Source organism: Rhodamnia argentea, chromosome 7 (genome assembly GCF_020921035.1).
Source record: "Rhodamnia argentea isolate NSW1041297 chromosome 7, ASM2092103v1, whole genome shotgun sequence".
Classification (NCBI taxonomy): domain Eukaryota; kingdom Viridiplantae; phylum Streptophyta; class Magnoliopsida; order Myrtales; family Myrtaceae; genus Rhodamnia; species Rhodamnia argentea.
Window position 1 is genome coordinate 53,852 of NC_063156.1, and position 26,992 is coordinate 80,843.

Below are 26,992 nucleotides of genomic sequence, written 5' to 3' on the forward strand. Positions count from 1 at the left end.
TAGAAATAGTCCCCGAACTTTGACCCAATGTGTAATGTAGTCACTAGATTTTTAATTTGACCAATATAGTCCCTGAACTTTAACATGTGCAATGCATTTCTTGAACTTCTAGTTTGACCAATATGGTCCATGAACTTTTGGAACATTTTTAATTTAATTCCCGAACTTGAATCGGATGCTCAATATAGCTTTTCCATTGATTCAATTTCAGGGATTAAATTAAACATGTTTCAAAAGTTCAGGAACAATATTAATCAAATTAAAAATTTAGGGGTCACATTACACATTGAGTTAAAATTGAAGGATCATATGAATCAAATTAAAAGTTTAGGGATTATATTGTATATTGGGTCAAAGTTCAAGGGCTATTTGTGTCATTTTGTCAATTAGAATTGGACCTAAAATTGATTTTTTTTTTAGGAAATTAGGCTTTTTTGGGATTTAAAGTCTACCCTAAACCAGCTCTAAATCATCCCAACTTTCTGTTAAATTCTTTTATTGCTCAAGAAATTGTCGCATTTTTGCCGATCACCAGACGCATTGAAAAAACAAGCAGGACGTGGGGTCGCGTCAACATCAGCAATAGGCCGAAATCTACAATGAATACTTTCATGGTTTTTAACTTCATTTGAGTACTTATCTGGACCATCTTTCTGATGTTAAAAGAAAAATGTAAAAAAGAATCATAAAAAATCACAAATCTCAACCTTCACCTGACCCAGTTGCCCCTTCTAATGAAAACCAAGCGCACCGTGGAAGGGCCAAGAGAAGAAAGAAGACCATGGGGGCAGTAAAAAGAGGAAAAAAAAAAAACCAAAAGAATATTGAAAGTGAAAAATAATAATAAAATGAAAAGAATAGTGGCATTATTATTTTATTGGGGATTTTTGGGGAAGAAAAAAAAAAAAAACAAAAAGAAGAGAGAAGGGTGGCTGTCCGAGTCCTCTCTGACCCGATTTCGTTTCACCTTTCACCTCTTTGCTCTGCTCTGCTTCATCCTCTTTTCCTTCCATTTCTTCAACAATTCGGTTCGTCTCGCCGCTTTCTCCTTCAATCCATCTCCTTTGATCTATCACTCCGATGCTGCTGTAGATTGATCGTTGATTGCGATTCAGAAATGCTGTGATACAGTATGGGATTAGATTCCGTTGGTGGAAGGTTTCTGTACCGCCGCTCCGCTCACTCTGCCTTCTTCCACGGGTATCTTTGATTGATCGCGGCCCCTCTCTGTCTTTCCATCCTATTATCCTTCTGCTCGTATTTAGGGATAACATGAGATAGGATATTTCATGGATGAGGTCAATTCGTGCTTTGGAGAGTGAAGAAAGGCCTTTGTAATGGATGAGGTCAGCCCTAACAATGACGCTGAACCTCAAGCCCGCGACCTGGGCCGTGCCAGCGATTCAGCCGAGCCATCGTCATCGTCGGGAAGGTGGCATCCCAGGCAGTTCGCCTTCAGAGGTTATGCGTCGCAGCCCGAGACTGGTCCCATGTCCCCAAGTTTGCGGGTTGTTGTTAGAAGACCTGTGAGTGTTCTCTCCTGTTTTTCCTTCTGATTCAGCTAGTTGAATGCCTTACTCTTTCCCCGTTTGTCTTCCGATCAAGAGTTTTCCTTCGTAATGGTATACATGCTTTTCTGTGGTGCGAATGATGCATGCTACTGGAAATGAAAGCAAAACCATAAATCTGAATATGTATTGACCTCTAGACTGAGCATCAAGGATTTGCTCGTTCGAGACTTGATCATCCTGGTAATTCCAGTTCCTCTCACACGACATTCTTTGGTAATGGTTAGGATGATTACTCTTTCTTTTTCTCTCTAATGTGCGACTTTTCCTCTCATCTTTGAGAATATGATCGAATTACTGGTGTGAAGTCTTTGCAGCGAAAGCATTTCTTGGAGTTCGATGCAGCTGCGAAAGTCCAAAATCTTGAGTTTTATTGCGACAATAGAATGCTAGTTAATTTAAAAATCTTGATTATCTGAAAATGTAACTTATGCCAAGGTAGCATAAGGAATAATGGGCAGTTTTTCCCGGTAGAATGTGAAACTCTTTCTTTTCGTGCTTCCAGGTGGGTCTTTTTCATCCTACTTATTTGTTAGGAAATTTTTTTTCCCTCTCCAGGTGTTAATTCTTTGATGTAGATTACCTAAGCGTGGGCTCCTTCAACAAAGTAGATGTTTCAGGTTAATGGACTAGGTCATTATAAGGATTGTCTTTAAAAAGTCAATTTCTTCTACTCTGCGAATGAGCCTTCCATATGCTTGGAGAGAAATCAAGGAGTTTTCGGAGATGCAGTATATGATGTTTGCTGAGAAATCTACTTGGTGTTTTCTTGAAACATTTTCCAGTGAAAGTAGTAGCACATGCCTAACTCATTATCATTCCAGTGTGAAAGTTGATGTTGGGAGATTAAATAGATAGCAGCTCTCTGGAAGAATGCTGCGAAAAATCTAAGATACGCAGTACCTGATGCCCCGTAAATGGGAATTCTTTTATCTAGTTTGCCGCAGAAGTAAAAAATTTCTGTGTTCATTAGAAAAATTGAGGCTAGAATGTGCATCCATTAGCTCTTTTTTTTTTTTTTGGGTCGGAATGCATTAGCTCTTGAAAGAGTTGATTCTGAGGTAAGTGTTTTCAGTAATTGAACATTCAATCAACTACATCAGAGTACTTGATTTGGATTTCGAGGGTGGGTAATCAACTTGGTATTGAGTAAAAAACTTAACACTCCATTTTTTTTTTTTACCTTGCAAATGGCATCAAAGCAGGTAGAGTTCCCAATTGTTTCTAGCAATCACCTGGTTTTCCCCCCTTTTATTGTAGGAATGGCCTCCAATATTAGTAAAGTCTCATAACTTTTTCGTCCTCCATTGTTTCTTGATGATATCAAGTCTCTTGTTCTGTCAGTAATGGTGACTTTGGATCTGCTGACTGTTTTGTGGGTCTGTTAGACTGGTTACTTTATTTGTGCTTGCAAATTTAGTAAACCATGTTGGCCCCTGGACAGTAGGTTAGGCTTCAGTCATGTCTGAGGCAATTGGTGCTATCTAACAGGTCGGGGTTGTGATTAGACAATGTCCATTGATGTATACAACATCAACTTTCCTTTTCTTCTGTAACCTTTACTGACACAACAGCTTTTTCTACCTTTTCATGTCACTTAGTTGCATCTGCCTTTACTATTGAGTTTAACCTCGGGTCAATGGTTGCATGACAACTGCAATGCAGCATACTTGTATCTTGACAAATGTTTTTATGTATGTGATGGAACTGAATACTAAGCATTTCAATAGACCTTAATACCACTAATTTCACCGTTGCAGATGGTGGTGAGACTAACCAAGGAGATAGTGGAGACATATCGAATATGCAACCCTCATTTCAGCTATTCTGAAGAATTGAACCCAAAGCGGTATTTGACCAGTCCATCAGTTGGAGTTCTTAATGATGGCTATGACAATGCAAACTCGGACCTTATTTTGACAGTAAACTTCGTCTTGGTCAATCCAGATACGAAACGAAGGTGTGTGATCGTTGAGTCAGTGAAGATATAGTTGTTGCAAGTGCTGCCGACTCTCGCTCTCGCTCTCGCTCCTCTCTCTCTCTCTCTCTCTCTCTCTCTCTCTCTCTCTCATTTGTGATTAATGAGCTTGGGCAATCTCATAACTTCAGTCTTCTGTGTGTCAAACTTCCTATCACTGACTCTGCTCATTAGCAGAACTAATTGGGATGCTTTGGGACCATTTTTTCTTTCTTTATTGAATTACTTTGACCAGTGTGTGCATTCCAACCGAGTTCCAACAATGCACTTCTGATTCAACAAGAGGGCATATAATTTATAGATGCCACAACACGTTGTTCACAGGTCGACCCCATGGCAGCAAGAAATGGAACTTCCTATCACTGTCTCTGCTCATTAGAAGAACTGACTGGGACGCTTTGGGACAATTTTTTTCCCCTTTATTGAATTCCTTTGACAAGTTTGTGATATAAATGTTCTTTATTTGTTTCTTATAATTTGAGTGGAATTAGATTTTCCCGGGGAGGGAATTGTAAGTGACATTCTGGATGTAGAGATGCTCTTAGAAGTCTGATTTTCTAGTTGGCTCAAGTGACGAACAAGGTTTGGTTATTTTTCCAGTTTTCCCTCATCTTGCTTCACCAGAATGCCCCAAAAGCTAATTCTGCAGGAGTAGTTGATTTTTCTCCGTGACCTTCACGGAGGCGTTTGCTGCACTTGAACCTTAATTGAAGTTCCTTAAGTAATTCGTTCCACTATTGAATTGGTATGCATGGCAAATAGGATCCTAACTTACTCTAACCTCATCATGGGCCTGTTAGTTTCTCAAAGTTGTACATCCATCATCAGCGCAATTGCTTGAAGTTATGTGAGTAAACAAGCCTTTACCGGGGTATAATTCATTTGATTAGATTCAAGCGTGCTTTAACTTGATGAGACAACTGAGGTCATTAGTGTCTACTTTTATTGTAATGAAATCATCGATTGCTGTTCTCACCTGAATGCTGTCTTGCAGATATATTGTCAAAGATGTCCTAGGCCAAGGTACCTTTGGTCAGGTTGCTAAATGCTGGGTTCCTGAAACTTGCAGTTTTGTTGCTGTAAAAATTATAAAGAATCAACCTGCATACTCCCAACAAGCACTCGTTGAAGTTTCTATTTTGACAACGGTAGTCCAATACGATATTATTGTGTATGCAGCGTTTGTACTACCTGTTTTGATTCTGCTCAGCATGCCTTTGTTTTTCCATTTGCAGTTAAATAAGAAGTATGATCCCGAGGATAAGCATCACATTGTCCGTATCTATGATTACTTCGTATGTCATCAGCACTTATGCATCTGTTTCGAGCTGCTTGATACAAATCTGTAAGTTATTTTGAACAGCTCATTAGAGCTTAGGTTTTTTTCCTTTTGATAGAAAGTCCAATTTTTTTTTTTTTTTAAGTCATTCTATGGAGGGGGACCACATGTACATAAAAGCGTATGGACCTTGTACACAAGCAAGTGGATACTTAAATAACTCCTCTCACGCGCAAACAAGTGAGTGGATACTTAAATACCCCCTCTCACGTGCAAAGAACTTACTGAGAAGGAATGTGAATTGATAATCGGGGAGCCGCACACATGAAATAAATATGAGGTCAAATGCGGTTCTGATACCATGTTTGGAAGTTCTAGTAAAACATTTCAGCCATTAGGGAGAGACCAAATGTAGATAAAGAGCATAGGAACCTCATAGACAAGTGATGTGGGATACGGTAACAACCCTCCGTATCACTGTATAGGGACTTGGAATAATGTTACATTTTCTCTCTTCTTCTTTTTGCCTTCTAACACGTTTGTCCATACTAGTATTATAATTCTTTCCTAATCATGCAGGTATGAGCTTATTAAGATTAACCACTTTAGGGGATTGTCGTTGAGCATAGTGCAGCTGTTCTCCAAACAAGTATAGCAGACTTTTCTAAACAATTTAGCTATTCTTTCTCGTTTTACTATGCTGAAAATTTATGCTTCTCTACTTGATTATATAGATTTTACATGGACTGGCTCTTTTAAAAGATGCTGGTATCATTCATTGTGATCTGAAGCCAGAGAACATACTCCTATGCACAAGGTGAACTATTTTCTTCATGCCTTTTATATCGTTCCATAAATTATGAAGTGATCACAACTGTTGTAAGTGATTGTTACGGCTTGTAATTGCCAGCATGAAGCCAGCAGAAATAAAGATTATCGACTTTGGATCTGCATGTGTGGAAGAACGAACTGTCTACTCGTACATTCAGGTTTTCTTCCATGCTTGACGTCGACTTATTTTATGTGATCATTCTTATGAAACCTAACATACGAATCACTTCTCTTCTCCTACAGAGCCGCTACTATAGATCGCCTGAAGTTCTACTTGGGTATCAGTATCCTTGTAAATGAATATTTAGCTTTGAATAGTGTATTTATCATGCGACATCTTGTTTGAGATTTTTCGTCCTTCATATTTCGTATATGTTTAAGTTTCTTTGTTCCAGATTTCTTTGTCATTTCCTCTCGTCAGTCTGCAGCTTGCTTGAAGTTTGCAGGGTAAAGTTCCATCAACATGGAAGCCAGCTTAATTCAAATGTCCTTCGGACCATTAAATTGTCTATTGTGAACAATTTACTTTCACAATGGTTGTGATTGCCTGCAATTAAAGTGATCGTTAAAGCTTTACAACCAGTTCCAGCTGTTTACATTGAGTTAATTTTATTTTTTTGGCACAATAATTGGTTTATTGAAATCCAGTCTCTGACCCTGACATAATTAATTTTGATATAACCCATCAACATTTTGGTTGAATTGGTTGAAAAATTATTGAAGCAGCGGGTTCACTATTTCACAAAAGCAAAAGACGCAGATCGGGTTGTAGGACTTCTACAGGGACTTCATGTGAGAGATTAATACGGTCAGCAGCCAGCTATCTGAATTATTGTGCTACCAGCATGAGGCAAATTACCAAAGAAAGGCATCTTCATACCTGAACTGAAGTTTGTTTCCTTGATCTTCCATTTGCTTGACTTGATTGAAACTTTGGATTGGACATACGCAGCTATTGAACTTAGTGACATGATTCAACATTGCCTATAATGTACTGAGGATTTTTTAACAGATAGAGCTAGCCCTTTGACAAAGAGTGTCACTACTTCAGTGCAAATCCTCTCTCTCTCTCTCGTACACACGCAAGTGTGGGAATCAGGTTGCACCTTGACCCTTCTTAGATACACAACCGCTATTGACATGTGGTCTTTTGGCTGCATAGTGGCGGAGCTGTTCCTGGGATTGCCGTTGTTTCCAGGAGCTTCAGAATTTGATCTTCTGCAGAGAATGATCAAAATACTTGGGTACTTTTCCTCCTTCTGTCTTCTGACTTCATTATTTTGTTGTTCTCAACATTCTTTGTTAGTTGGGTCGCTTCCATCCTTAACACCTTGCTGAAGACAGTTATTATTGTTGGCTGCTTAAATTCTGTATCTCATTCAGTTTCCTTTAATTATTCTTCCATTGTTTCCTTTCCTCCCCCTCCTTATTGAACGGAAAGTGGTGTGAAGAAGCAGAGGTTTTGTTTTCCTTTTATGTGAGAAGTTTGTCATGCACCAAAATGAATCTCATCATTATTTGTATACAATTTGCATTCTGTCGTTTTCCTTTTATGTGAGATGCTTGTCATGCAGCAAGATGAATCTCATCATTATTTGTATACAATTTGCATGCTGTCCTTTCCTCCTCCTAAGGAAGAAAAGAATGAATTAAGAGCAATTAGTCTCTTTTAGTGAGAAGTTTGTCCTTCATTTTTTATTGCTTCTGCTCCACATCAAATCATAGTGGTCTAGTCACCATCAAATCCTTGGGGTCGTCTGTTAAGTGCCCATCACCTAAAACTTTTTTCAAAATCTATTTTGTTGCAATATTTGAAACTTTAAATATTTTAGTTTCCATTTTTAAAATTTATTAAATACTTTTTAAGCCTGAATAATTGGACCCTAGAGATTTTGTGGTAGTGGTCCATGTGAAAAGATGTAAAGTGGGAGATACGTAGAAATTCTGAAGAGGGCTGAGTAACTGGATGCAAAGGAAACGCTCTAAGATAGAACATACTGATGTCATTGTAAAAGTATCCGCATGTATGTCCATCACCAATCTGTTATTGAAAGCATTGAGTTGTACCATTAATTAAGGGCTATATTGAATAATTTTACATGGTATGTTAGTCATTCAGAGTCAATGTGAATACTTATACATGATAAAGCAAATTGCATAGTGATTCAGAATTTTGACTGGACATTTGTTTCTCGTAGAGATTTCACGTTAGTTGTCATGTAAAAAGGTGAAGAGGAAAATGTAAGAAGATACAATGAAAAACTCTAAGGAGGCGCCCGAGTAACTGGAGACATACGAAATGCTACAAGATAGAATGTTCTAAGGTATAAGTACCTGCACATATATCCAGCGAATTGTTATCAAAAGCATTCTATTGCACCCTTAATAAAGGATTAGGTTGAAAGATACTTAATCATATCTTAGTCATTCAGATCAAACTGAATTCTTATTACATGACATAGTAAATTTAGGGATTCATGATGAATGTACATTTGTATGGACGCTCACTAGCATCTTATGCAAGAGACTCCATCTACCTCGAAAGGCCATAGAGCTTCTAGTAAATTAATGGGGATTGATGAAGCTGTTAACTTGTTTCCTGGATTGTGTAAATCATCCAGAAAATATTTGGTATATTTTCCTACAGTTTCTAATGGCTGATGTAAGTACTCTTAAGTCGGTTTCCTGCACGTGTGGAAATATTGCAGAGGACAACCCCCTGATTATGTGCTTAAGGAGGCAAAAAATACGAGCAAGTTTTTCAAGTGCATTGGAAATGTCCATGATATGGAGAATTTTCAGGCTTCCATTTGTCAGAGAAGCGTTTATCAAGCTTTATCAGAAGAAGAATTTGAAGCTGTAAGTTATCCAGCTTGGACAATGTTCTTGTTCTTTTTTTCCTTTTGTGGCCTTGTGTTCGCATTTTGGAAATTGATTCTTTTCTGGTTTCTTTGTTTTAAATAGAGAGAGCTGAAGAAACCTTCGATTGGGAAGGAGTATTTCAATTATATGAATCTTGAAGCAATCGTAACAAACTACCCATACCGAAAGAAGTTGCCTAAAGAAGATATCATCAAAGGTTAGCCTCTCTGATACCAACTGAACAAGATGTTTGCCACAACCGTTTTGGGAAGATTGCTAAACTCTGCAGTTCCTAAGATGTCTCGTTTCTCTTTTCCTTTGGCAGAGTCTCAAGTACGGTTAGCTCTAATTGACTTCTTAAGAGGACTTGTTGAGTTTGATCCTGCAAAACGGTGGTCACCATTTCAGGTCATTATTTGATCATCTTAAAGTTATTGCAGCAACCTCATCTGGCAAGTTTGCTGCCATTACGTTATTTTGTGTTTCACTTTGGACTTCTTTTGGTAAATCTGTCTAGGTGTTGTTTTTCAGGCTTCAGGACACCCATTCGTCACTGGGGAACCTTTTACATGCCCTTATCAACCGCCTCTGGAGACCCCTCGCATGGTAAGATAATAAGAACATGTTAGCTGGACTTCTTAGTCACTATTAGAAGCCTACCAACCCATTATTATATTTGAGAAATGAAACTATCAAGACATTGGAGGGTCACTATCAAGAGCATGGGTCTGTGATATTATATAAATTTATATGATGCTTATTTCATAGAATTTGAGCAAAAATGGTTTTTTGAGATTTTCTTAGCTTTTATCTTTTAACTTATTAGTGTGAAAATATAGACATTTTGTTTTGTCAGAGAATTATAGACGTTTGGGTATCCTATTGGTTTACAAGTGGTTTAATAAAGCAAACTGAACACAGACGAATGCTAGTACTATTAGTGAGAAGACTTGCCAATGAGCTGGTGAGGCTGTCTATTTTCTGAGCATCTTACAGTTTTTGCCATGCCATTGCTTTATGTTAAAGCTAGGTGTATAATTGAGTCGAGCAGATACAGGCTTGAGAGTTGACTCAAGCTCGACCTTTCAAACTCGATTCAGATAATTGTCAAATAAGCTGTACTCAAATCGATTAGTCAATAAATCTCACTTGAAACTTGACTCAAGATCGGACTCTCGCTTGAGCTCGACAATTTTTAACAATGAAAATTAATTATTTTCATCTATATATTCTATATATATATATAAACTTAATATATGCTTTGATCAGCATATATATAATTACAATACATGATAATACAAATATTTGATTAGGTTTACGGGCAACTCGAGTCATGTGTTTTTAAGCTCGAGCTAGCTCGTTTAAATACTTGAGCTACACAAACGCAAAGAAAAATCGAGAGTTGGACTAATCTGTGAGTTGAACTTGAGTAGCTTACAGGTAGCTCGACTTGCTTGCCCATCTAGGCTGAGCTTTGAATTAAAGAGGCTCATAAGGGAAAACATAAGATGAAGCACCCCAAAGGATGACATAGGCAGGTTGGTTGACCTGTTCCTGGTTTCAATCGCCTGGCTCAACTTTCTGAACTCAGTTAACTTGTTGCAGTGGGTTCTTGGACTGGACAAGTGGCCAAATCCTACAGACCTGCTGCAATGCAGTTTGTTTCTAAGGGTGAAGTCATAAGTTGGCTTGGAAACTTTTAAAGAAAATAATTTAGACTGCAGGTTCAGATTGTTTAGAGTCATCAGCATGATTACACAGAAATCTGCTTTGCGGCCAACGGTCCAATGTAGCTTTCTTGTGGACATTGCACTTTCAGTGAGAACTGCTTATGTCGCGTCTCTTAATTTCCTCTATTGAAAGGAGGAGAGAGAGAAGGATGAAATATGAGGAGGGCGGGAAAGGGAAGCAGGGTATACATTTTAGAAAATTTGACAAAACCGTGTATACATGGCAGTCAAACGGCAACACGTGTTTCCTCTGGGAATTAAGTCTACATGCTATTAATTTTCTTTCTATCTTTTCTTGAGTATCATATCTTTTCTTACGTCATCCGTCATGTTATGCTATATGGCCTGTGTTAAAAATATCAACATGAACCGTTGAAGTTCCAACTGTTTCTCCTATTGTTTCCTTTTCCTGTTAGGAATAGTTTGATTTTTAAAGCTTATCTTTTCCTTTTCTTTCTGTTTATTGTAGCTGGTTGCTCAAAATATAAAGGTAGATCATCACCCAGGCGGAGGACATTGGTTTGCTGCTGGTTTGTCTCCTAATGTGAGATTTTTGCCCCCTTAAAGTACCATCGTTTTTTTCGTATGAGGTCGTAAAGTTTTTCTTTTCAATTTCTTTGAATTTAACTTGATTGAATACGTTCTCCCCTCACAGAGATCTCTTGTGTAGGTAGTTGGCAGGAACAGGGTGCCCTTGCATAGCAGCCCTAATTTTCAGGCGGTGCCATATGCTCATGCAAGTAGTTATGGCAGTTTAGGAAGTCATGGAAGCTATAACGATGGTGCTGGGCTCGGCAGCAGCTATGGAAGTTATGGTGATAATGCAAATTTTTTCGCATATTATTCGCCTGTTGGTCCATCTGCTATGAACATTAGTTCGCAAGGCAATGGGAAAATGCTTGGAAGCAGTCCTGATGCAAGATGGAGGAATTTTCAATTTTCCCATGCAAATGGACTGGGTATGAGTCCATCAGCAGGGAACATTGCCTCCTTGCCCCTTGGCACTAGTCCTTCGCAATTTACTCCACCAAACTCCTATGGCCAATTTTCAGTTGGTTCTCCTGGGCAATTTGGCCCCCAGTCTCCAGCAAGAGGTAGTCTGCAGGGATCACCGCTGGGAAAGCCAGCTGCAGCAGGACAGTTTAACAGAAGAAAGGGTTGGACATATTCTGGAAGCTCACAGGTTCAGGAAAGTTCGTCTTCAATGCATTGGCAAGGGCACCATAATGAAGGAGCCAACTCTGGCCAAGCTGAGGGTAGCTCACAGCTGCCTAATGAATCACCCCTGCATTTGCCATCAAATCTTAATGCTGTAGGCAGGAAACAGCAGCAAGTGGTTGGTGGAATTTCTTCCGGATTTCCTGCTGTGCAGAATGTGTCTGGATCCTTTGCTCAAGGTTCCAATAGGCAGTGGCACCAAACTCTAGGAGCCGCTGATGACATGCACGAGACTGGTTCATCATTGCCCAATCCTGGAGATTGGGATCCCAACTACAGGTTAGTTTATAAAAGCTGTTAACAGATCAGTTGAATCTGGATAAGCCAATCTGTTGGATAAAATACAGTGCTATCCCTTGCATGCTATAGCATAGTCAACTTCTTGCTATATAGTTGAAACTAAAATTAAACTAATACAGGGGTAATTGATTCTAGTAATGTCAACATTTTGGGATATTTTGCGCTTGTTTATTTTGGAGAGAATATGGTTTCATATATGCCTGCTGGCAGAGTAAGTGTTTATATGAAATGGCTCTTTCGGTTTGCTTCTTTGTAGTTTCTACACTTAATTGAAATTTTTATGTTGATGTTGGATTGATTATCCATCTGTTTGGCAACTAGCTTAGACTTTAGAGAGAAAATATCCTTGTCTATTGTTTGGTACGAAATGAGCCCTAGAAACCCTAGTAGGCTGTCAAGAAAAAAACCTTTAGCATATTCTTTTCATGCTTGCCCTCCAGTAGGCTGGGCTTTACATTTGAAACAAATTAAACAGACAAGGGGAAGTATCAATTATAGAAATAAAATAGGCAGGCGTGTGGTTCACCAGGTCATAGTCTATTTCGATAGAATGGAACTATTATTCGATTGAAAAAATCTAAAAGATATAGCTTTTCTAGGAATAGCCTTTTCCATGAATCAAACATGATCGTTGCTTGCTGCCTTTAGAAATAGTTGTTCCACAGAATTGTCCCAACAGTTATCATAGAAACTATTATTTATTCTCAATGTCAATAAAATCATTAGATATGAGAGTATTATTGTTGAATAAAAAAACTAAATGATCATGCTTTATTGTAAATTAGTTGCATTTTGTATTGTTAGATTATTATATGTATATAGTAGAATTGCCTCTAATTAAGTTCTGAATAGCATATTATACTTTTAATATCTGTTATAACTTGTTATAATCTATTTTAACGTTTACAGATTATCATAACTTTATTTTAATGTGTGATCTTATGTAGTGATAAGCCTTTTATAATATCTGTAATATGATGTGAACTTTGATGAATAAATGTTTGAATTGATAACAAACTCATGCGATCATGATTATTTGAAATAACGATATTTGTAACGCATAAAACCAATTATTAGAATTTATGATACAAAACATTCGTGTGTGTGTTAAATCGTAGTTTTATTCACAATTAGAAATTTTTATTGAAATTCGGTTATTATAAGGCAATTGATAATTAAAAAAAACTTTGACAATTAAGTAGTTTTGTTTTTAATTCATAATCATTATTATTCAATAGATAGGCATCGTGCCACTAGCAGAGATAATTGAGCTATAATTGTCATATAGAATAAAGTTGATGAATGGACATGGGGGTACTTTGATGTTCTCTCTCTCTCTCTCTCATTGGGGATAAATAGGGGATACTATGTTGTCCATATGCTATTCTCAATTTATGGGGAGACAAAAGACGATAGAGATTCCATTCCGCAACCAAACTAAGAAATGTCTATGGTAATGCTATTGTTACGCTATTAATTTTCATGCTGTTCTATTCCTGTCATATATAAAACTGCAAAGATAACGAACTATTATGATGACATCAAAGGAGTGTCCAGACCCTCGCTCGTCGATATCATGATAGATATAGAAACCAATCTAAATTAGCAAATCTTTCTTAATGAACTTGAAAGATAAATCTTGCTTCTCTGGGTTACAAACTTGAAATGGGAGAAAAGGAAAATAATATGTGATGTAGGTGCTAGATATGAGTAGTCATTCATATGGCTAGAAGGAGGATGTGTGATATGTCGAAAGTTGAACTCTAGAAAAGCAAGGGTGAGAAGGGAGAATGAATTGGAGAATTTTTCAGTTATTTGTGTTTCATTAAAAGACCTCGGACTTAACCGAATTCTGGTTGTGAATCCGTGAGAGAAATGATATAATGCAATTAATTGACTTATTTATTTATTTATTTTTGGCCATGACACATGATAGACCTAAAACCATAGCTATCTAAAATGTATGTTTAAGTCTCCAGGTAGCTTGGCCTCCCTGTCTTATAACAATTCTAGTTAATTTGGATTTTGGTCAAGAAAAGGCTTGCTGTTTTCATTCTATGAAACTGGTCATTGGTTTAGGTCATGTGATCTAGAAATCACGATGAGATCACATGACCTAAACCAATGACCAGTTTCATAGAATGAAAACAGCAAGTTTTTTCTTGACCAAAATCCAAATTAACTAGAATTTTGGTTTTATTTTAATTTTCCTTACCTGTACACTTTAGTTACATCTTTGCTCTAGTCTGTAGATGGTAGTCTCTTTTTGACGAAATTGTAGATTTTAATTCTTAGCGCCTGCTCATGACTCTTGAATTGCCTAATGTTCCTTAAGTGGGAACTCTTTTCCCCTTGCACACACCGATACACGCCTGCATTTCTTGAGTTGCATTTAATTTGCTGTCTCTGGCCTCAGCGATGAACTACTTCTGGAAGAAGTGGAAGAAGAATCCTCAGATAAAAGTTGCCTAGCCACTGAGTTTGGGAAAGTGATGCATCTCAGTTCTGCAGAGTCATTAGTAGGTATCAGGAGGTCCACCAACGTGCCCACATCTAGTACAAGTTCATTCATAAGGTGGCCAAATCTCTTTCCTTGCTAATGGAATGTTATCCGCATTTAATCTATTACATGGGAAGTTTGTGTTTCTGCTTATAGCGTTGGTTTAGCGTATGGAAAAGAATCCATTCCGTTCTTTTATTCATGGACACATGCATTCACACATGCAAGAGACATTTGCTTACTTATGCTTCTTTGTATTCCAGACAACACGGTCCTGCTCAATCATTTACACATGTAGAGCCAGGCAAACCTCCATCTCATGATCAGTATTTTGGACAAATGCGTGGCTTGTCAAACCCTTCCCATTTTGTCCCGCAGCCCTCTCATAATTCTTTAAGCCGTTTGGGGCAGCAACCTGCACAGCGACTATATTATGGAAGAGCAACCTCTGGTCGTGGGAATGAGTGGAATTACAACAAGATGCAGGCTCCTGCTTCAAGTTTCAACAATGGGGGCCCACATCCTCATGGAAACAACTCTTTCATCAATGGCATGTCATGGGGTACTCTCTGAATTTAATACTCTTAGAGTTTTTGCCATTGCTCTTAAGTGGCAGAATCAAATAGTTTTGTGTCTTTGTGGGGGAAAATGAAGGGGTTATGTTAATCCTTTCTTATGAAGACCGGAATGTTGATGTAGGGCGAAGGGCCAGTGATGCTTTCACAAGCATACCTCCAACAAGTCGGGGAAGAAAAGACTATGGAAGAATTGCCTAATAGCAAAAGATTGATTAAATTTTTACAATGAGGAATCACTGATTTGGTTTGCCAAGAAAGTCAGATTGATAGTTCACATGTCTCGTGGGCTTGTGCAAAGAGATTCACAGTCATGTGATGCTCATTGTTGTGGCCGTGGTGAATATAATTTATGGTTCAGGTTTGCCAGCTCTCATGACGTATCTGGTGAATGATGCTTCCCAATTTGTGGCCATCTAATCAATTTATCTGCCTTTGAGGTGCCAAATCCTATTTGATTCTTGTGTAACAATGATACTGCACTGGTATAGCATCTTATTTTATTTGTCCTGTTAATCGAAGAAAGAAATGTAGATTGCTTGTGCTCGAAGGCAACTGCCACGAATTTTGGTGAATGGGAATTAGGAGGGGATTGTAATTGGGGTCACAGAGGAGTTCCCTCAGCGTCTTTGAAACTCGCCTGTCACATTTTTAAATGTGCTGTCTCTTATCTGCGGAATGTCTGATGACATCAGTCTGATGAACTCAATGAGCAGCATGCAGCAAAAAGTCGGCGAACTGGAAACCTCGATCCAGGGTGAATGTTGGGAGTTTCGGGATTACCATTTAGCAGACTAAGATTGCTCGTCATTGAACTTCAGGGTAAGTAGGATTCATCGTGATGGGGTTGGTTGTCTTCTGGTTTCTGTGGTTGTGGGGTGTGATTCGAAATGATCAAGGTTCTACTGTTATAGCTTAAACTTGAAGTCGTACTTGACTCTCAGGCTTCGGGTTTGCTGCATTTGATTAGAATATCCTGGTAACCTTCTAAAAGATTCTTTTGATTGCAAGTTTCAATGAAGACACACCTTTCAAAGAACGGGTAAAACTTAAGTGAACTTCTGGAGGTTGACTAAGAGAAACCAATGCAACGCAAGATTGTGCTGCAAACCGGAAGATGATTGAGAGTGTAGTGTAATTTGGTTAAACATAATATTTTATGACGCGGCATCCTCCAAAATTGGGTTGGGGAAATGAGTTGGGTAGAGTTTCTGCTTGTTTAAAATTAGGGTCCCGTGAACTTTTCTGTAAATTTTTCATGACGCAGCAAAGCGGAAGATGCTACTGCAAATTTTTTCTGTACTATCAGTTAACAAGTCTCATGGAATTCAAAATTTGAGGGAGTCTAACACCTAATTAAATGGAGATCGATGCTGTCCATCTCGCCCTCTCCCAATGGGTCATTTGTAAGGATCTCAAGGTGTTTGCTATTTCTTACCGCATAGTGTTGAACACCAGGTTGAGTTAATGTTGGAAGTAGATGCCTTAACTGCATAAAATAGTGGTGAAGTGACGAAGGAAAGATTGAGAAGTTGTAGAGTGAATGTGCTTCTGGTAGTCCTTTGTCACAATCTGATGGGTCCATCGACCGATTACCCATTATTGGAATATCACAAAGAGCAAAACTACACAAAGCAAGGTCAATATCGTACTGGGGCGTTAAATCTTGATCAAAATCTTGACGCAATTTGGCTGCTTCAGTATCTCGAGAGTTTTTGGCGCGTCTTCCAATTTGATCTCGTGTGTCAGAAGTTCATCAAGTTGGATCTCCTGTGGAACAAAAGCCAGCAAATTCAGTGGTTGTCTGCGTCGGGTCTGAATGGATGTGGCATGAAAAAGCTTATCGAAACCTTAGTTTTGGATTTGTGGAAGAGGAGGGGGAGGTGGGTCTTGCTTTTGAGGCCTCCAAAAACGGTTCCCTTCAATGTTCTCCCCATCAACAGATTCAGGAAACTAATCTGCACAAAATGGTCCAGCCCTGCACCCACCACCACTGCTTTGCCTTTTCCCTGACCACATGAAAAATGTACATATGAGACTTCAAAGATGAGTTTTGTTCTGTGTGTGTGTGAGGGTGAATGTGAGCGCGCATTATATTTTCATGGTAAATGTGACGGTATATTCATCACCACTTTAGTCGCTTCTAGTGCCTGGTTGATCAAGTCGGATACTCCAGTGCATTCAAAGCAGTAGTCCACCCCGACTCCGCCGGTCAAGTCTTTGACCATATCGGAGATGGATTTCGAATCTGCATTACCGGAGGACTGTTGATCATCTGGATTTATGAAATGAGTCATGCCGAAGGCTTCTCCCTTGTCCTTTTTCATCCCATTTTTGTCCACACCGATTATGGTTGTCGCTCCTTGCACTCTTGCTCCTTCTATGGCCTGCTCATAATCAAATCAACTGAACTATTACTGTGTACTGTGCTTTCTATCTTTCTAATTAGTTCTCTCAAAGCAGCATTTATATAGTGCACATGTAAGTTAGCAACACAACCAACCAACCACAGACCCCGAGTCCAACAGCACCGAGGCCGATCACTGCCACGGAGGAGCCACTCTCGACCTTAGAGTCCATCCAAGCGGCCCCAAACCCAGTGGAGAATCCGCACGACAGGAAGCTAGCATGCGGCAGAGCTACATCTGGGTCAACCTTCACAACATAATTGGCGTCGGACACCGTGTACTCGGACCAGGTGGAGCAAGAGAGAAGGTGGTACAGGGTCTGGCCTCGGATGGACATTCTCGAAGTGCCATCTGGCAGCACGCCAGTTAAAGAGAGCGGATGCCGGTGGCATAAGTTTGTCTTCTCCGAGTTGCAGTTCTCACACTCTCCACATTCTCCAAGGAAGGCGGGAATAACCACATCTCCTATCTTCAACTCTTTTACTTCCTCTCCAACACTTTCCACGATCCTGCCATTTTACCCTGTCAATCACACACACATACAGACAGCGCTGGATGCGCATGTTGTTGATAGCAGATGTACCTTATGCTGATGAAATGCTTTGATGAGTAACTATATTCCTACTTAACTATCGAGGTGCGTATCTGTGAGGCTTAATTTACATGTATTCCATCGAAATTTGACTTTAATCTATTTTGAACGCCACAAAATTCCTAGCCGGACAATCACGCTCCTTTTCTTCGACCAAAGCTTCTGGTGTATTGCTCTTCTTGTCTTCCCCCCTTTTTTTTTTCTGTACTATTCAATCGATTGCGATCCCACTTAATTTACAACAAAGCAGAGGCTTGATAAGATCGTCCATGGCCTGGCCATGGGCGATCTAATAATTTCTTGGGGAACCTAAGGCAGAGATGGGTGATGGAAGTCTCGAGCTAGCTAATTGATGCTATAGCTATGAAGACAGCTACATGCTTGGCGATTGGCTTTGTGAAGAGTCAGATTCATTGACAAAGCAAATTGGAATGTGAAGTTGACTATTTCATTTCACTCTCATCAACGACAGGCGCCGGCAGTGGAGGCAGCTAAGAGCTGTGTTGGCTGGCCGTGGATCACAAGACACTTGTAGGATTTGTAGTTGACTATTCATTATCAAGACTGACCGGGGGAAAACATGGTCCTGATTACATCAAACTGAATAGAGTGCAGTTATCCAGATTGGGTGATTGGCAGTACAGTTGCGATACGGGACTACACTCATTGCAAAGCAGGTAAGTGTGGATGTCCAAAAGCTGAGAGAGAGATTAAGTGCCTCGGCTGGCCATAGCTAGAGCCTAGAGGCATCCATCCATCCATATATATTTGGAGTATGACTATGAATGAGATGGATGCTGTTCTTGGGGGAGAAGCAGACCCTGGGAATCGATCCCGCTGGTTGTCTCGATGGGCATTAAGAGCCGTAAAGTCGCAACTAAAGAACATACATACGAGGCCCCGCCAAAAAGTAACGAAGGAATGCAACTCCTCACTAACAAAAAACCGACAGGGAAGAATTAGAAAACTTTACCCAACACCTTCATGGCCAAGAACTCGAGGGTAAAGCGGCTGCAACGCCCAACAAATTTCAGAGAAGAGTAAGAAATCATATGACAGTAAAAGAAAAGGAAAGAAGAGAGCAGAGCAGAGCAAAGACTAACGACAGGGAAACCCAGGGAGCATAAGACATCCGTGTGGCAAACGCTGGCGAGCAACATCTTCATCCTAACTTCACTCCCCTTTGGGGGATCCACTTGTATCTCCTCCACTTTCCATTCCTCCTCTGCTCCCCAGCACACCACCCCTTTGCATGTTACCACTCCTGAGCTACTCGTCATCTCCTTCTCTCTCTGTTATGTGGTTTTGCTTTACTCTCTCTCTCTCTCTCTCTCCCCACAAGAACCAATATTGCTTGCTCTTGATGAATTTGCATTACAATATATACAGGGTGCACTGTTCTGTACTTGGGAACGAGTCTTCTCTTTTTTCTGTCCACGTGAATTTTATAATCTTGGTCATGTGCGCCTGCTCGTGTTGAATTCTCCAACTGCTTTGCCACCATCACATGTTTATTGGACTATCCTACCACACATACCATACATCTATGCCCTGTGGGGTAGTTGGCTCTCATGGCTGATAGACTTGTGGATGCAGATACAAATTAAGCGCACGACTTGTTCCATCTGTCTCGTGGGCTCTACTATCAAAGTGCAAATAATATTTATGCTCGAATCATGCGTCCTGCCAGCTAAACTTTAGATTTGCTTCTTATTTAATCCGAGGGATCAGCATAAGTACTTGATGAGCCCGATTGTTATTTATCTGAATCGGGAAATGGAAAAAAAACAACTACATAAATAGATAGATAAATAAAATTGAACCATCGCAAGCAAGCTGTAGACGTGATATGCTGCCAATAGGAAAAGAGATAGGCGAAGAGTGAAGCTTGTGGACAAAATGAATCATTATCCGACTGACTTAAGACTTTCTTGTAGTTCAAGCCACACCATTCATTTTTCGTGGAAATCGATTTGTCATTGAGTTAAGCTGTAATGACTTCTGCCTTTTTTTGGCTTTGTTCTCGAATAATGTCCAAGTTTTGCAGCCCTGCGCGCAAAGGACATCTAGATAATTGCTCCTCCTATTAAGGTAACAAGGAAAAAAGTTGGTCTCCACTGAATTAACATGTTTTATTATTGAGTGCTCAATTACGACAAACTTGTTTAAGCCCTACTTCTGAGAATCAAACAGGTTATAGCTTGTACTTACGTCGTCCAAATTATTTTGTTCTTTCAAGATTGGACGACTCGGTTTGTCCCCTTGTCATATAGACCCCTGGTGAGTTGTGAGATCCCTTCCGGCTAAATTACAAGTATGGATCCCCCTCTGAACTGCTGGTCAAATCTCGCCAGCTTTTTGTCCTGTGTCCACTTGAAGACCTTGCAATGTCAGAAAGGTCCTTTTGAAAGCGCAGCCTTCGGACTCAAACTTAGCAGTATTCAATCCACGCGGCTAAGCTACAGGGTACAGGCCCCACCCGCAACAGCCATAAAGTCGGAGAAAGATAGGAACTTTTACAAGCAAATGAATCAAATTCAACATTGTACAACAGGGTAATGTACAGAGCAAGAATAATTAAGGAACACATGTTGTGATCCCCTAAACATGGGTGTATTGGTCGCCCGAGATATCACCGGATTTCAATTGGACATACCTCAGAATATCATTAGCTTATTGCTCTTCCTCCATCGTGCAACATCTTTTGCAGTAATGGATTCAAGCCTGCCTTACAAACTGAAGCCTCTCATGGCATGCAACCACATGCATTTTAACTGAAGAGAAATCCTCATTCATCTGCAATGTTACCACTATTGGTCAAGTGCTCTGCCCTGCATTTATTCCGATTGTAAAAAATTTAACAAGGAAAAGTGATGGGTCGCGGCCTTAAAAGCCACCAGTCAGCATAAGTGGAACTTTGAAGCTTCCACAAACAACACCCGATGAAAATATACACTTCTGTGAAAACAGCTAGAAGAAATTACCCGTCTGATGGATGACCAATACCAAGCCCATTACAGGTCAGTATCATTCCTTTGAATCTGGCAAGATACTCCTGCTCACAGTGACAGAACATGAGATCAAGCATGTTGAATGAGAAAGTTCCAATTTAACCCGAAATTCGAAATAATCTATAGTCTCACCCTCAAGGAATACTTCTCGATCTCAAAAATCCCAGTTAAGTCATAGTCAAAGCGTTTGACAGGATCGCTCAGCACTGCGAAAAGGATAATTTTAAAGGGAGAAATAGCACAGCATAAATGCTATAAACCTAGCAGAAACTGACGTCTGCATCTAAATTACTTTTCCTTATAGTCACCTAAATCTCAGACGAGGTATACCTTCATTAGTGTGTAAAGAAGAATAGACCACCAAGAAAGGTATCCTATTGCCCAAGGCTCTATGTTGCGGATGTCTGGACAAGTCATCGAATGTAAGCAACAATTCCCCTGCATTGCGGAGACAAATTCTCTGTGCCAGAAATCCATGCCCATATTGTGGTCAAGCCATCACCAGTGTTTTTCATATTCATCCTGATTTACCAATATCATAGCAAAGACGATCAACGGAAGCAGCTCAGCATATATCTTTCTATCAGTTCCAAATTATCGGCATATGTGACTTGCACCGACCAAAACCTCTCATATTCTTGTGATGATCTCGCCAAGGATTTAGACTGCTCTCCCTGTCATTGACAAGTTCCATCTACTGTTAAATGGCCGTGCCATTATCCTAAGGGATCCATTGATGACGGCAATGAGAATAGCAATTTTCATGTACTTGTGTAATTGTACCAGTTCTCCAAACTAATAAGATGCTTGATGGATGGAGGAAGAGTATGCTTGTGCCTATTTATAAGAACAAGGGGGATATTCAGAATTGTTCCAACTATAGAGACATTAAGCTTATAAGCCATACAATGAAGTTGCGGGAGAGAATTATTGAGCATCGTTTAAAAATAGGGACCAAGGTCTCTGTAAATTAATTTGGATTTATGCCAAGAAGATCTACCATGGAGGCCATCTTCTTGATACGACAGTTGATGGAGAGATATCGAGAAAAAAAGAAGGACCTACATATGGTGTTTATTGATATCGAGAAGGCGTATGATAGAGTTCCAAGAAAAGTTCTGTGGTGGATTCTTGAGAAGAAAAAAGTATCTTCAAAGTAAGTAGAGATTATCAAGGATATGTATGATGATGCTACTACATGTGTGAAGGCTTGTAATGGCACATCAAGTTATTTTCCAATCACAGTAGGCTTACACCAAGGTTTTGCTTTGAGTGCTTATCTTTTTACCCTAGTTATGGATGAGCTAACAAAAAATATCCAAGGTGAGGTGCCGCGGTGTATGCTTTTTGCGGATAATATTGTGCTTATTGATGAGACCAGGCTTGGATTGGCGCTAAATTAGAATTATGGAGAAGCACGTTTGAGTCTAAAGGATTTACGTTAAGTCGAAGTAAGAGCGAATACATGAAGTGTGATTTCGACACGGCAAGAGGAGGAGATCAAGAATCCGTGAATATGCTCGGACAAGAGGTACCCAAAAAAGATGCTTTTAGATATCTAGGATCTATATTGCAAAAGGAGGGAGAGATTGATGAGGATGTAAACCATAGAATCAAAGCAGGTTGCATGAAATGGCCCAAGTGCATCGAGTTTTTGTGTGATCGCAAAATCCTTCTTAGGCTAAAAGGAAAATTTTATAGAACAACAGTAAGACTTGCAATGCTATACGAAGCTAAATGTTGGCCAACACAGAGGCAACATGAGCATAAAATGGGCGTAGCGGAAATGAGGATGTTAAGATGGATGTGTGGTCATACAAGAATAGATAAGATAAAAAATGAAGATATTCGATGAAAAATTGGAGTAGTACCGGTGGTAGAAAAGATGAGAGAACATAGATTGAGATGATTTGGACATATTCTTTGAAGATCCCTAAATGCTCCGGTAATAACAGAAGTTTGTTACTGAGAGCATGACATGAAAAAAGGAAGAGGACGGCCAAAGCTTACTTGGGGGAAAGTAGTAAAACAAGATTTAATGAAGTGAAAAATAGATTTACGTAAGGTTTATCTTAGGACGAAGTGGAGAAAAGATATTAGCAATGATGAAGTGAGAAATAGACTAATGTAAGGTTTATCTTTTCCTTTTCTTTCTTTTTATTGTAGCTGGTTGCTCAAAATATAAAGGTAGATCATCACCCAGGCGGAGGACATTGGTTTGTTGCTGGTTTGTCTCCTAATGTGAGATTTTTGCCCCCTTAAAGTACCATCGTTTATTTCATATGAGGTCGTAAAGTTTTTGTTTTCAATTTCTTTGAATTTAACTTGATTGAATACGTTCTCCCCTCACAGAGATCTCTTGTGTAGGTAGTTGGCAGGAACAGGGTGCCCTTGCATAGCAGCCCTAATTTTCAGGCGGTGCCATATGCTCATGCAAGTAGTTATGGCAGTTTAGGAAGTCATGGAAGCTATAACGATGGTGCTGGGCTCGGCAGCATCTATGGAAGTTATGGTGATAATGCAAATTTTTTCGCATATTATTCCCCTGTCGGTCCATCTGCTATGAACATTAGTTCGCAAGGCAATGGGAAAATGCTTGGAAGCAGTCCTGATGCAAGATGGAGGAATTTTCAATTTTCCCATGCTAATGGACTGGGTATGAGTCCATCAGCAGGGAACATTGCCTCCTTGCCCCTTGGCACTAGTCCTTCGCAATTTACTCCACCAAACTCCTATGGCCAATTTTCAGTTGGTTCTCCTGGGCAATTTGGCCCCCAGTCTCCAGCAAGAAGTAGCCTGCAGGGATCACCGCTGGGAAAGCCAGCTGCAGCAGGACAGTTTAACAGAAGAAAGGGTTGGACATATTCTGGAAGCTCACAGGTTCAGGAAAGTTCGTCTTCAATGCATTGGCAAGGGCATCATAATGAAGGAGCCAACTCTGGCCAAGCTGAGGGTAGCACACAGCTGCCTAATGAATCAACCCTGCATTTGCCATCAAATCTTAATGCTGTAGGCAGGAAACAGCAGCATGTGGTCGGTGAAACTTCTTCCGGATTTCCTGCCATGCAGAATGTGTCTGGATCCTCTGCTCAAGGTTCCAATAGGCAGTGGCACCAACCTCTAGGAGCCACTGATGACAGGGGTAATTCATTCTAGTAATGTCAACATTTTGGGATATTTTGCGCTTGTTTATTTTGGAGAGAATATGGTTTCATATATGCCTGTTGGCAGAGTAAGTGTTTACATGAAATGTCTCTTTCGGTTTGCTTCTTTGTAGTTTCTATACTTAATTGAAATTTTTATGCTGATGTTGGATTGATTATCCATCTGTTTGGCAACTAGCTTAGACTTTAGAGAGAAAATATCCTAGTCTATCGTTTGCTACAAAATGAGCCCTAGAAACCCTAGTAGGCTGTCAAGAAAAAAACCTTTTAGCATATTCTTTTCATGCTTGCCCTCCAGTAAGCTGGGCTTTACATTTGAAACAAATTAAACAGACAAGGGGAAGTATCAATTATAGAAATCAAATAGGCAGGCGTGTGGTTCACCAGGTCGTAGTCTATTTCGATAGAATGGAACTATTGTTCGATTGAAAAAATCTAAAAGATATAGCTTTTCTAGGAATAGCCTTTTCCATGAATCAAACATGATCGTTGCTTGCTGCCTTTAGAAATAGTTGTTCCATGGAATTGTCCCAACAGTTATCATAGAAACTATTATTTACTCTCAATGCCAATAAAATCATTAGATATTATAATATTATTATTGAATAAAAAAACTAAATGATCATGCTTTATTGTAAATTAGTTGCATTTTGTATTGTTAGATTATTACATGTTTATAGTAGAATTACCTCTAATTAAGTTCTGAATAACATATTATACTTTTAATATCTTTTATAACTTGTTATAATCTATTTTTACGTTTACATATTATCATAACTTTATTTTAATGTGTGATCTTATATAGTGAGAAGCCTTTTATAAATAGGCCTGATAATTGTTATAATATCTGTAATATGATGTGAACTTTGATGAATAAATGTTTGGATTGATAACAAACTCATGCGATCATGATTATTTGAAATAACGATATTTGTAACGCATAAAACCAATTATTAGAATTTATGATACAAGACATTCATGTGTGTGTTAAATCGTAGTTTTATTCACAATTAGAAATTTTTATTGAAATTCGGTTATTATAAGGCAATTGATAATTAAAAAAAACTTTAACAATTAAGTAGTTTTGTTTTTAATTCATAATCATTATTATTCAATAGATAGGCCTCGTGCCACTAGCAGAGATAATTGAGCTATAATTGTCATGTAGAATAAAGTTGATGAATGGACATGAGGGTACTTTGATGTTCTCTCTCTCTCTCTCTCATTGGGGATAAATAGGGGATACTATGTTGTCCATATGCTATTCTGAATTTATGGGGAGACAAAAGACGATAGAGATTCAATTTACCCAAAAAAAAAAAAAGACGATAGAGATTCCATTCTGCAACCAAACTGAGAAATGTCTATGGTACTGCTATTGTTACGCTATTAATTTTCATGCTTTTCTATTCCTGTCATATATAAAACTGCAAAGATAACGAACTATTATGATGACATCAAAGGAGTGTCCGGACCCTCGCTTGTCGATATCATGATAGATATAGAAACCAATCTAGATTAGCAAATCTTTCTTAATGAACTTGAAAGATAAATCTTGCTTCTCTGGGTTACAAACTTGAAATGGGAGAAAAGGAAAATAATATGTGATGTAGGTGCTAGATATGAGTAGTTATTCATATGGCTAGAAGGAGGATGTGTGATATGTCAAAAGTTGGACTCTAGAAAAGCAAGGGTGAGAAGGGAGAATGAATTGGAGAATTTTTCAGTTATTTGTGTTTCATTGAAAGACCTTGGACTTAACCGAATTCTGGTTGTGAATCCGTGAGTGAAATGATATAATGCAATTAATTGACTTTTTTTTTTTTAAAAATTTTTGGCCATGACACATGATAGACCTAAAACCATAGCTATCTAAAATGTATGTTTAAGTCTCCAGGTAGCTTGGCCTCCCTGTCTTATAAAAAGGTAATCTCATCGTGATTTCTAGATCACATGACCTAAACCAATGACCAGTTTCATAGAATGAAAACAGCAAGCCTTTTCTTGACCAAAATCCAAATTAACTAGAATTTTGGTTTTATTTTAATTTTACTTACCTGTACACTTTAGTTACATCTTTGCTCTAGTCTGTAGATGGTAGTCTCTTTCTGACGAAATTGTTTAGCGCCTGCTCATGACTCTTGAATTGCCTAACGTTCCTTAAGTGGGAACTCTTTTCCCCTTGCACACACCGATACACGCCTGCATTTCTTGAGTTGCATTTAATTTGCTGTCTCTGGCCTCAGCGATGAACTACTACTGGAAGAAGTGGAAGAAGAATCCTCAGATAAAAGTTGCCTGGCCACTGAGTTTGGGAAAGTGATGCATCTCAGTTCTGCAGAGTCATTAGTAGGTATCAGGAGGTCCACCAACGTGCCCACATCTAGTACAAGTTCATTCATAAGGTGGCCAAATCTCTTTCCTTGCTAATGGAATGTTATCCGCATTTAATCTATTACATGGGAAGTTTGTGTTTCTGCTTATAGTGTTGGTTTAGCCTATGGAAAAGAATCCATTCCGTTCTTTTATTCATGGACACATGCATTCACACATGCAAGAGACATTTGCTTACTTATGCTTCTGTGTACTCCAGACAACACGGTCCTGCTCAATCATTTACACACGTAGAGCCAGGCAAACCTCCATCTCATGATCAGTATTTTGGACAAATGCGTGGCTTGTCAAACCCTTTCCATTTTGTCCCGCAGCCCTCTCATAATTCTTTAAGCCGTTTGGGGCAGCAACCTGCACAGCGACTATATTATGGAAGAGCAACCTCTGGTCGTGGGAATGAGTGGAATTACAACAAGATGCAGGCTCCTGCTTCAAGCTTCAACAATGGGGGCCCACATCCTCATGGAAACAACTCTTTCATCAATGGCATGTCATGGGGTACTCTCTGAATTTAATACTCTAGAGTTATTGCCATTGCTCGTAAGTGGCGGAATCAAATAGTTTTATGTCTTGACTGCATAA

General features: G+C 39.2%; 2 protein-coding genes and 1 long non-coding RNA gene across 8 annotated transcripts; 1 reads left to right on the forward strand and 2 right to left on the reverse strand.

Moving 5' to 3' along the window:
* The first annotated feature begins 907 nt into the window (after window positions 1–907).
* LOC115728393 (dual specificity protein kinase YAK1 homolog) lies at window positions 908–26,982 on the forward strand. 6 transcript variants are annotated; one of them, XR_007199241.1, is made up of 18 exons: window positions 909–1,526; window positions 3,329–3,528; window positions 4,541–4,694; window positions 4,782–4,891; window positions 5,405–5,474; window positions 5,560–5,642; window positions 5,736–5,814; window positions 5,900–5,940; window positions 6,778–6,900; window positions 8,365–8,515; window positions 8,621–8,735; window positions 8,844–8,926; window positions 9,050–9,124; window positions 10,718–10,792; window positions 10,919–11,745; window positions 26,263–26,421; window positions 26,725–26,828; window positions 26,862–26,982. XR_007199241.1 is itself a non-coding variant. In XM_048282374.1 (18 exons), exons 1-18 carry the CDS (start codon window positions 1,338–1,340, stop codon window positions 15,040–15,042), a joined length of 2,910 nt encoding a protein of 969 aa, XP_048138331.1. In that variant the 5' UTR covers window positions 910–1,337; the 3' UTR covers window positions 15,043–15,391. The 6 variants fall into 6 exon arrangements, 4 of the variants coding, with proteins under 4 accessions (XP_048138332.1, XP_048138333.1, XP_048138331.1 ...); XR_007199240.1 differs by lacking the exons at window positions 26,263–26,421; window positions 26,725–26,828; window positions 26,862–26,982 and adding exons at window positions 14,183–14,341; window positions 14,645–14,748; window positions 14,782–14,833 and having other exon boundaries at window positions 910–1,526; XM_048282374.1 differs by lacking the exons at window positions 26,263–26,421; window positions 26,725–26,828; window positions 26,862–26,982 and adding exons at window positions 14,183–14,341; window positions 14,530–14,828; window positions 14,966–15,391 and having other exon boundaries at window positions 910–1,526.
* LOC115731347 (CYP enzymes assisting alcohol dehydrogenase-like) lies at window positions 16,414–19,165 on the reverse strand. The gene is made up of 6 exons (XM_048282379.1): window positions 18,945–19,165; window positions 18,815–18,852; window positions 17,356–17,758; window positions 16,971–17,228; window positions 16,692–16,850; window positions 16,414–16,611 (listed from the first exon to the last, which is right to left on the reverse strand). The coding sequence occupies exons 1-6, from the start codon at window positions 19,119–19,121 to the stop codon at window positions 16,501–16,503; spliced, it is 1,146 nt and encodes a 381-aa protein (XP_048138336.1). The 5' UTR covers window positions 19,122–19,165; the 3' UTR covers window positions 16,414–16,500.
* Window positions 20,358–21,293, reverse strand: LOC115731349. Its single transcript, XR_007199242.1, has 3 exons — window positions 20,985–21,293; window positions 20,826–20,896; window positions 20,358–20,672 (listed from the first exon to the last, which is right to left on the reverse strand). It is a non-coding gene; the product is annotated as an uncharacterized LOC115731349 (long non-coding RNA).
* Window positions 26,983–26,992: the final 10 nt, after the last annotated feature.

Coding starts and splice junctions, on each gene's coding strand:
- LOC115728393 (XM_048282374.1), top strand. CDS start 1,338: ATGGATGAGGTCAGCCCTAACAATGACGCTGAACCTCAAGCCCGCGAC. Junction 10,793..10,918: donor CTGCTGGTTTGTCTCCTAAT/GTGAGATTTTTG, acceptor TCTCTTGTGTAG/GTAGTTGGCAGGAACAGGGT. Junction 14,829..14,965: donor CATCAATGGCATGTCATGGG/GTACTCTCTGAA, acceptor ATGTTGATGTAG/GGCGAAGGGCCAGTGATGCT.
- LOC115731347 (XM_048282379.1), bottom strand. CDS start 19,121: ATGACGAGTAGCTCAGGAGTGGTAACATGCAAAGGGGTGGTGTGCTGG. Junction 18,853..18,944: donor GCTCCCTGGGTTTCCCTGTC/GTTAGTCTTTGC, acceptor TGGGCGTTGCAG/CCGCTTTACCCTCGAGTTCT. Junction 17,759..18,814: donor CTTGGCCATGAAGGTGTTGG/GTAAAGTTTTCT, acceptor GTAAAATGGCAG/GATCGTGGAAAGTGTTGGAG.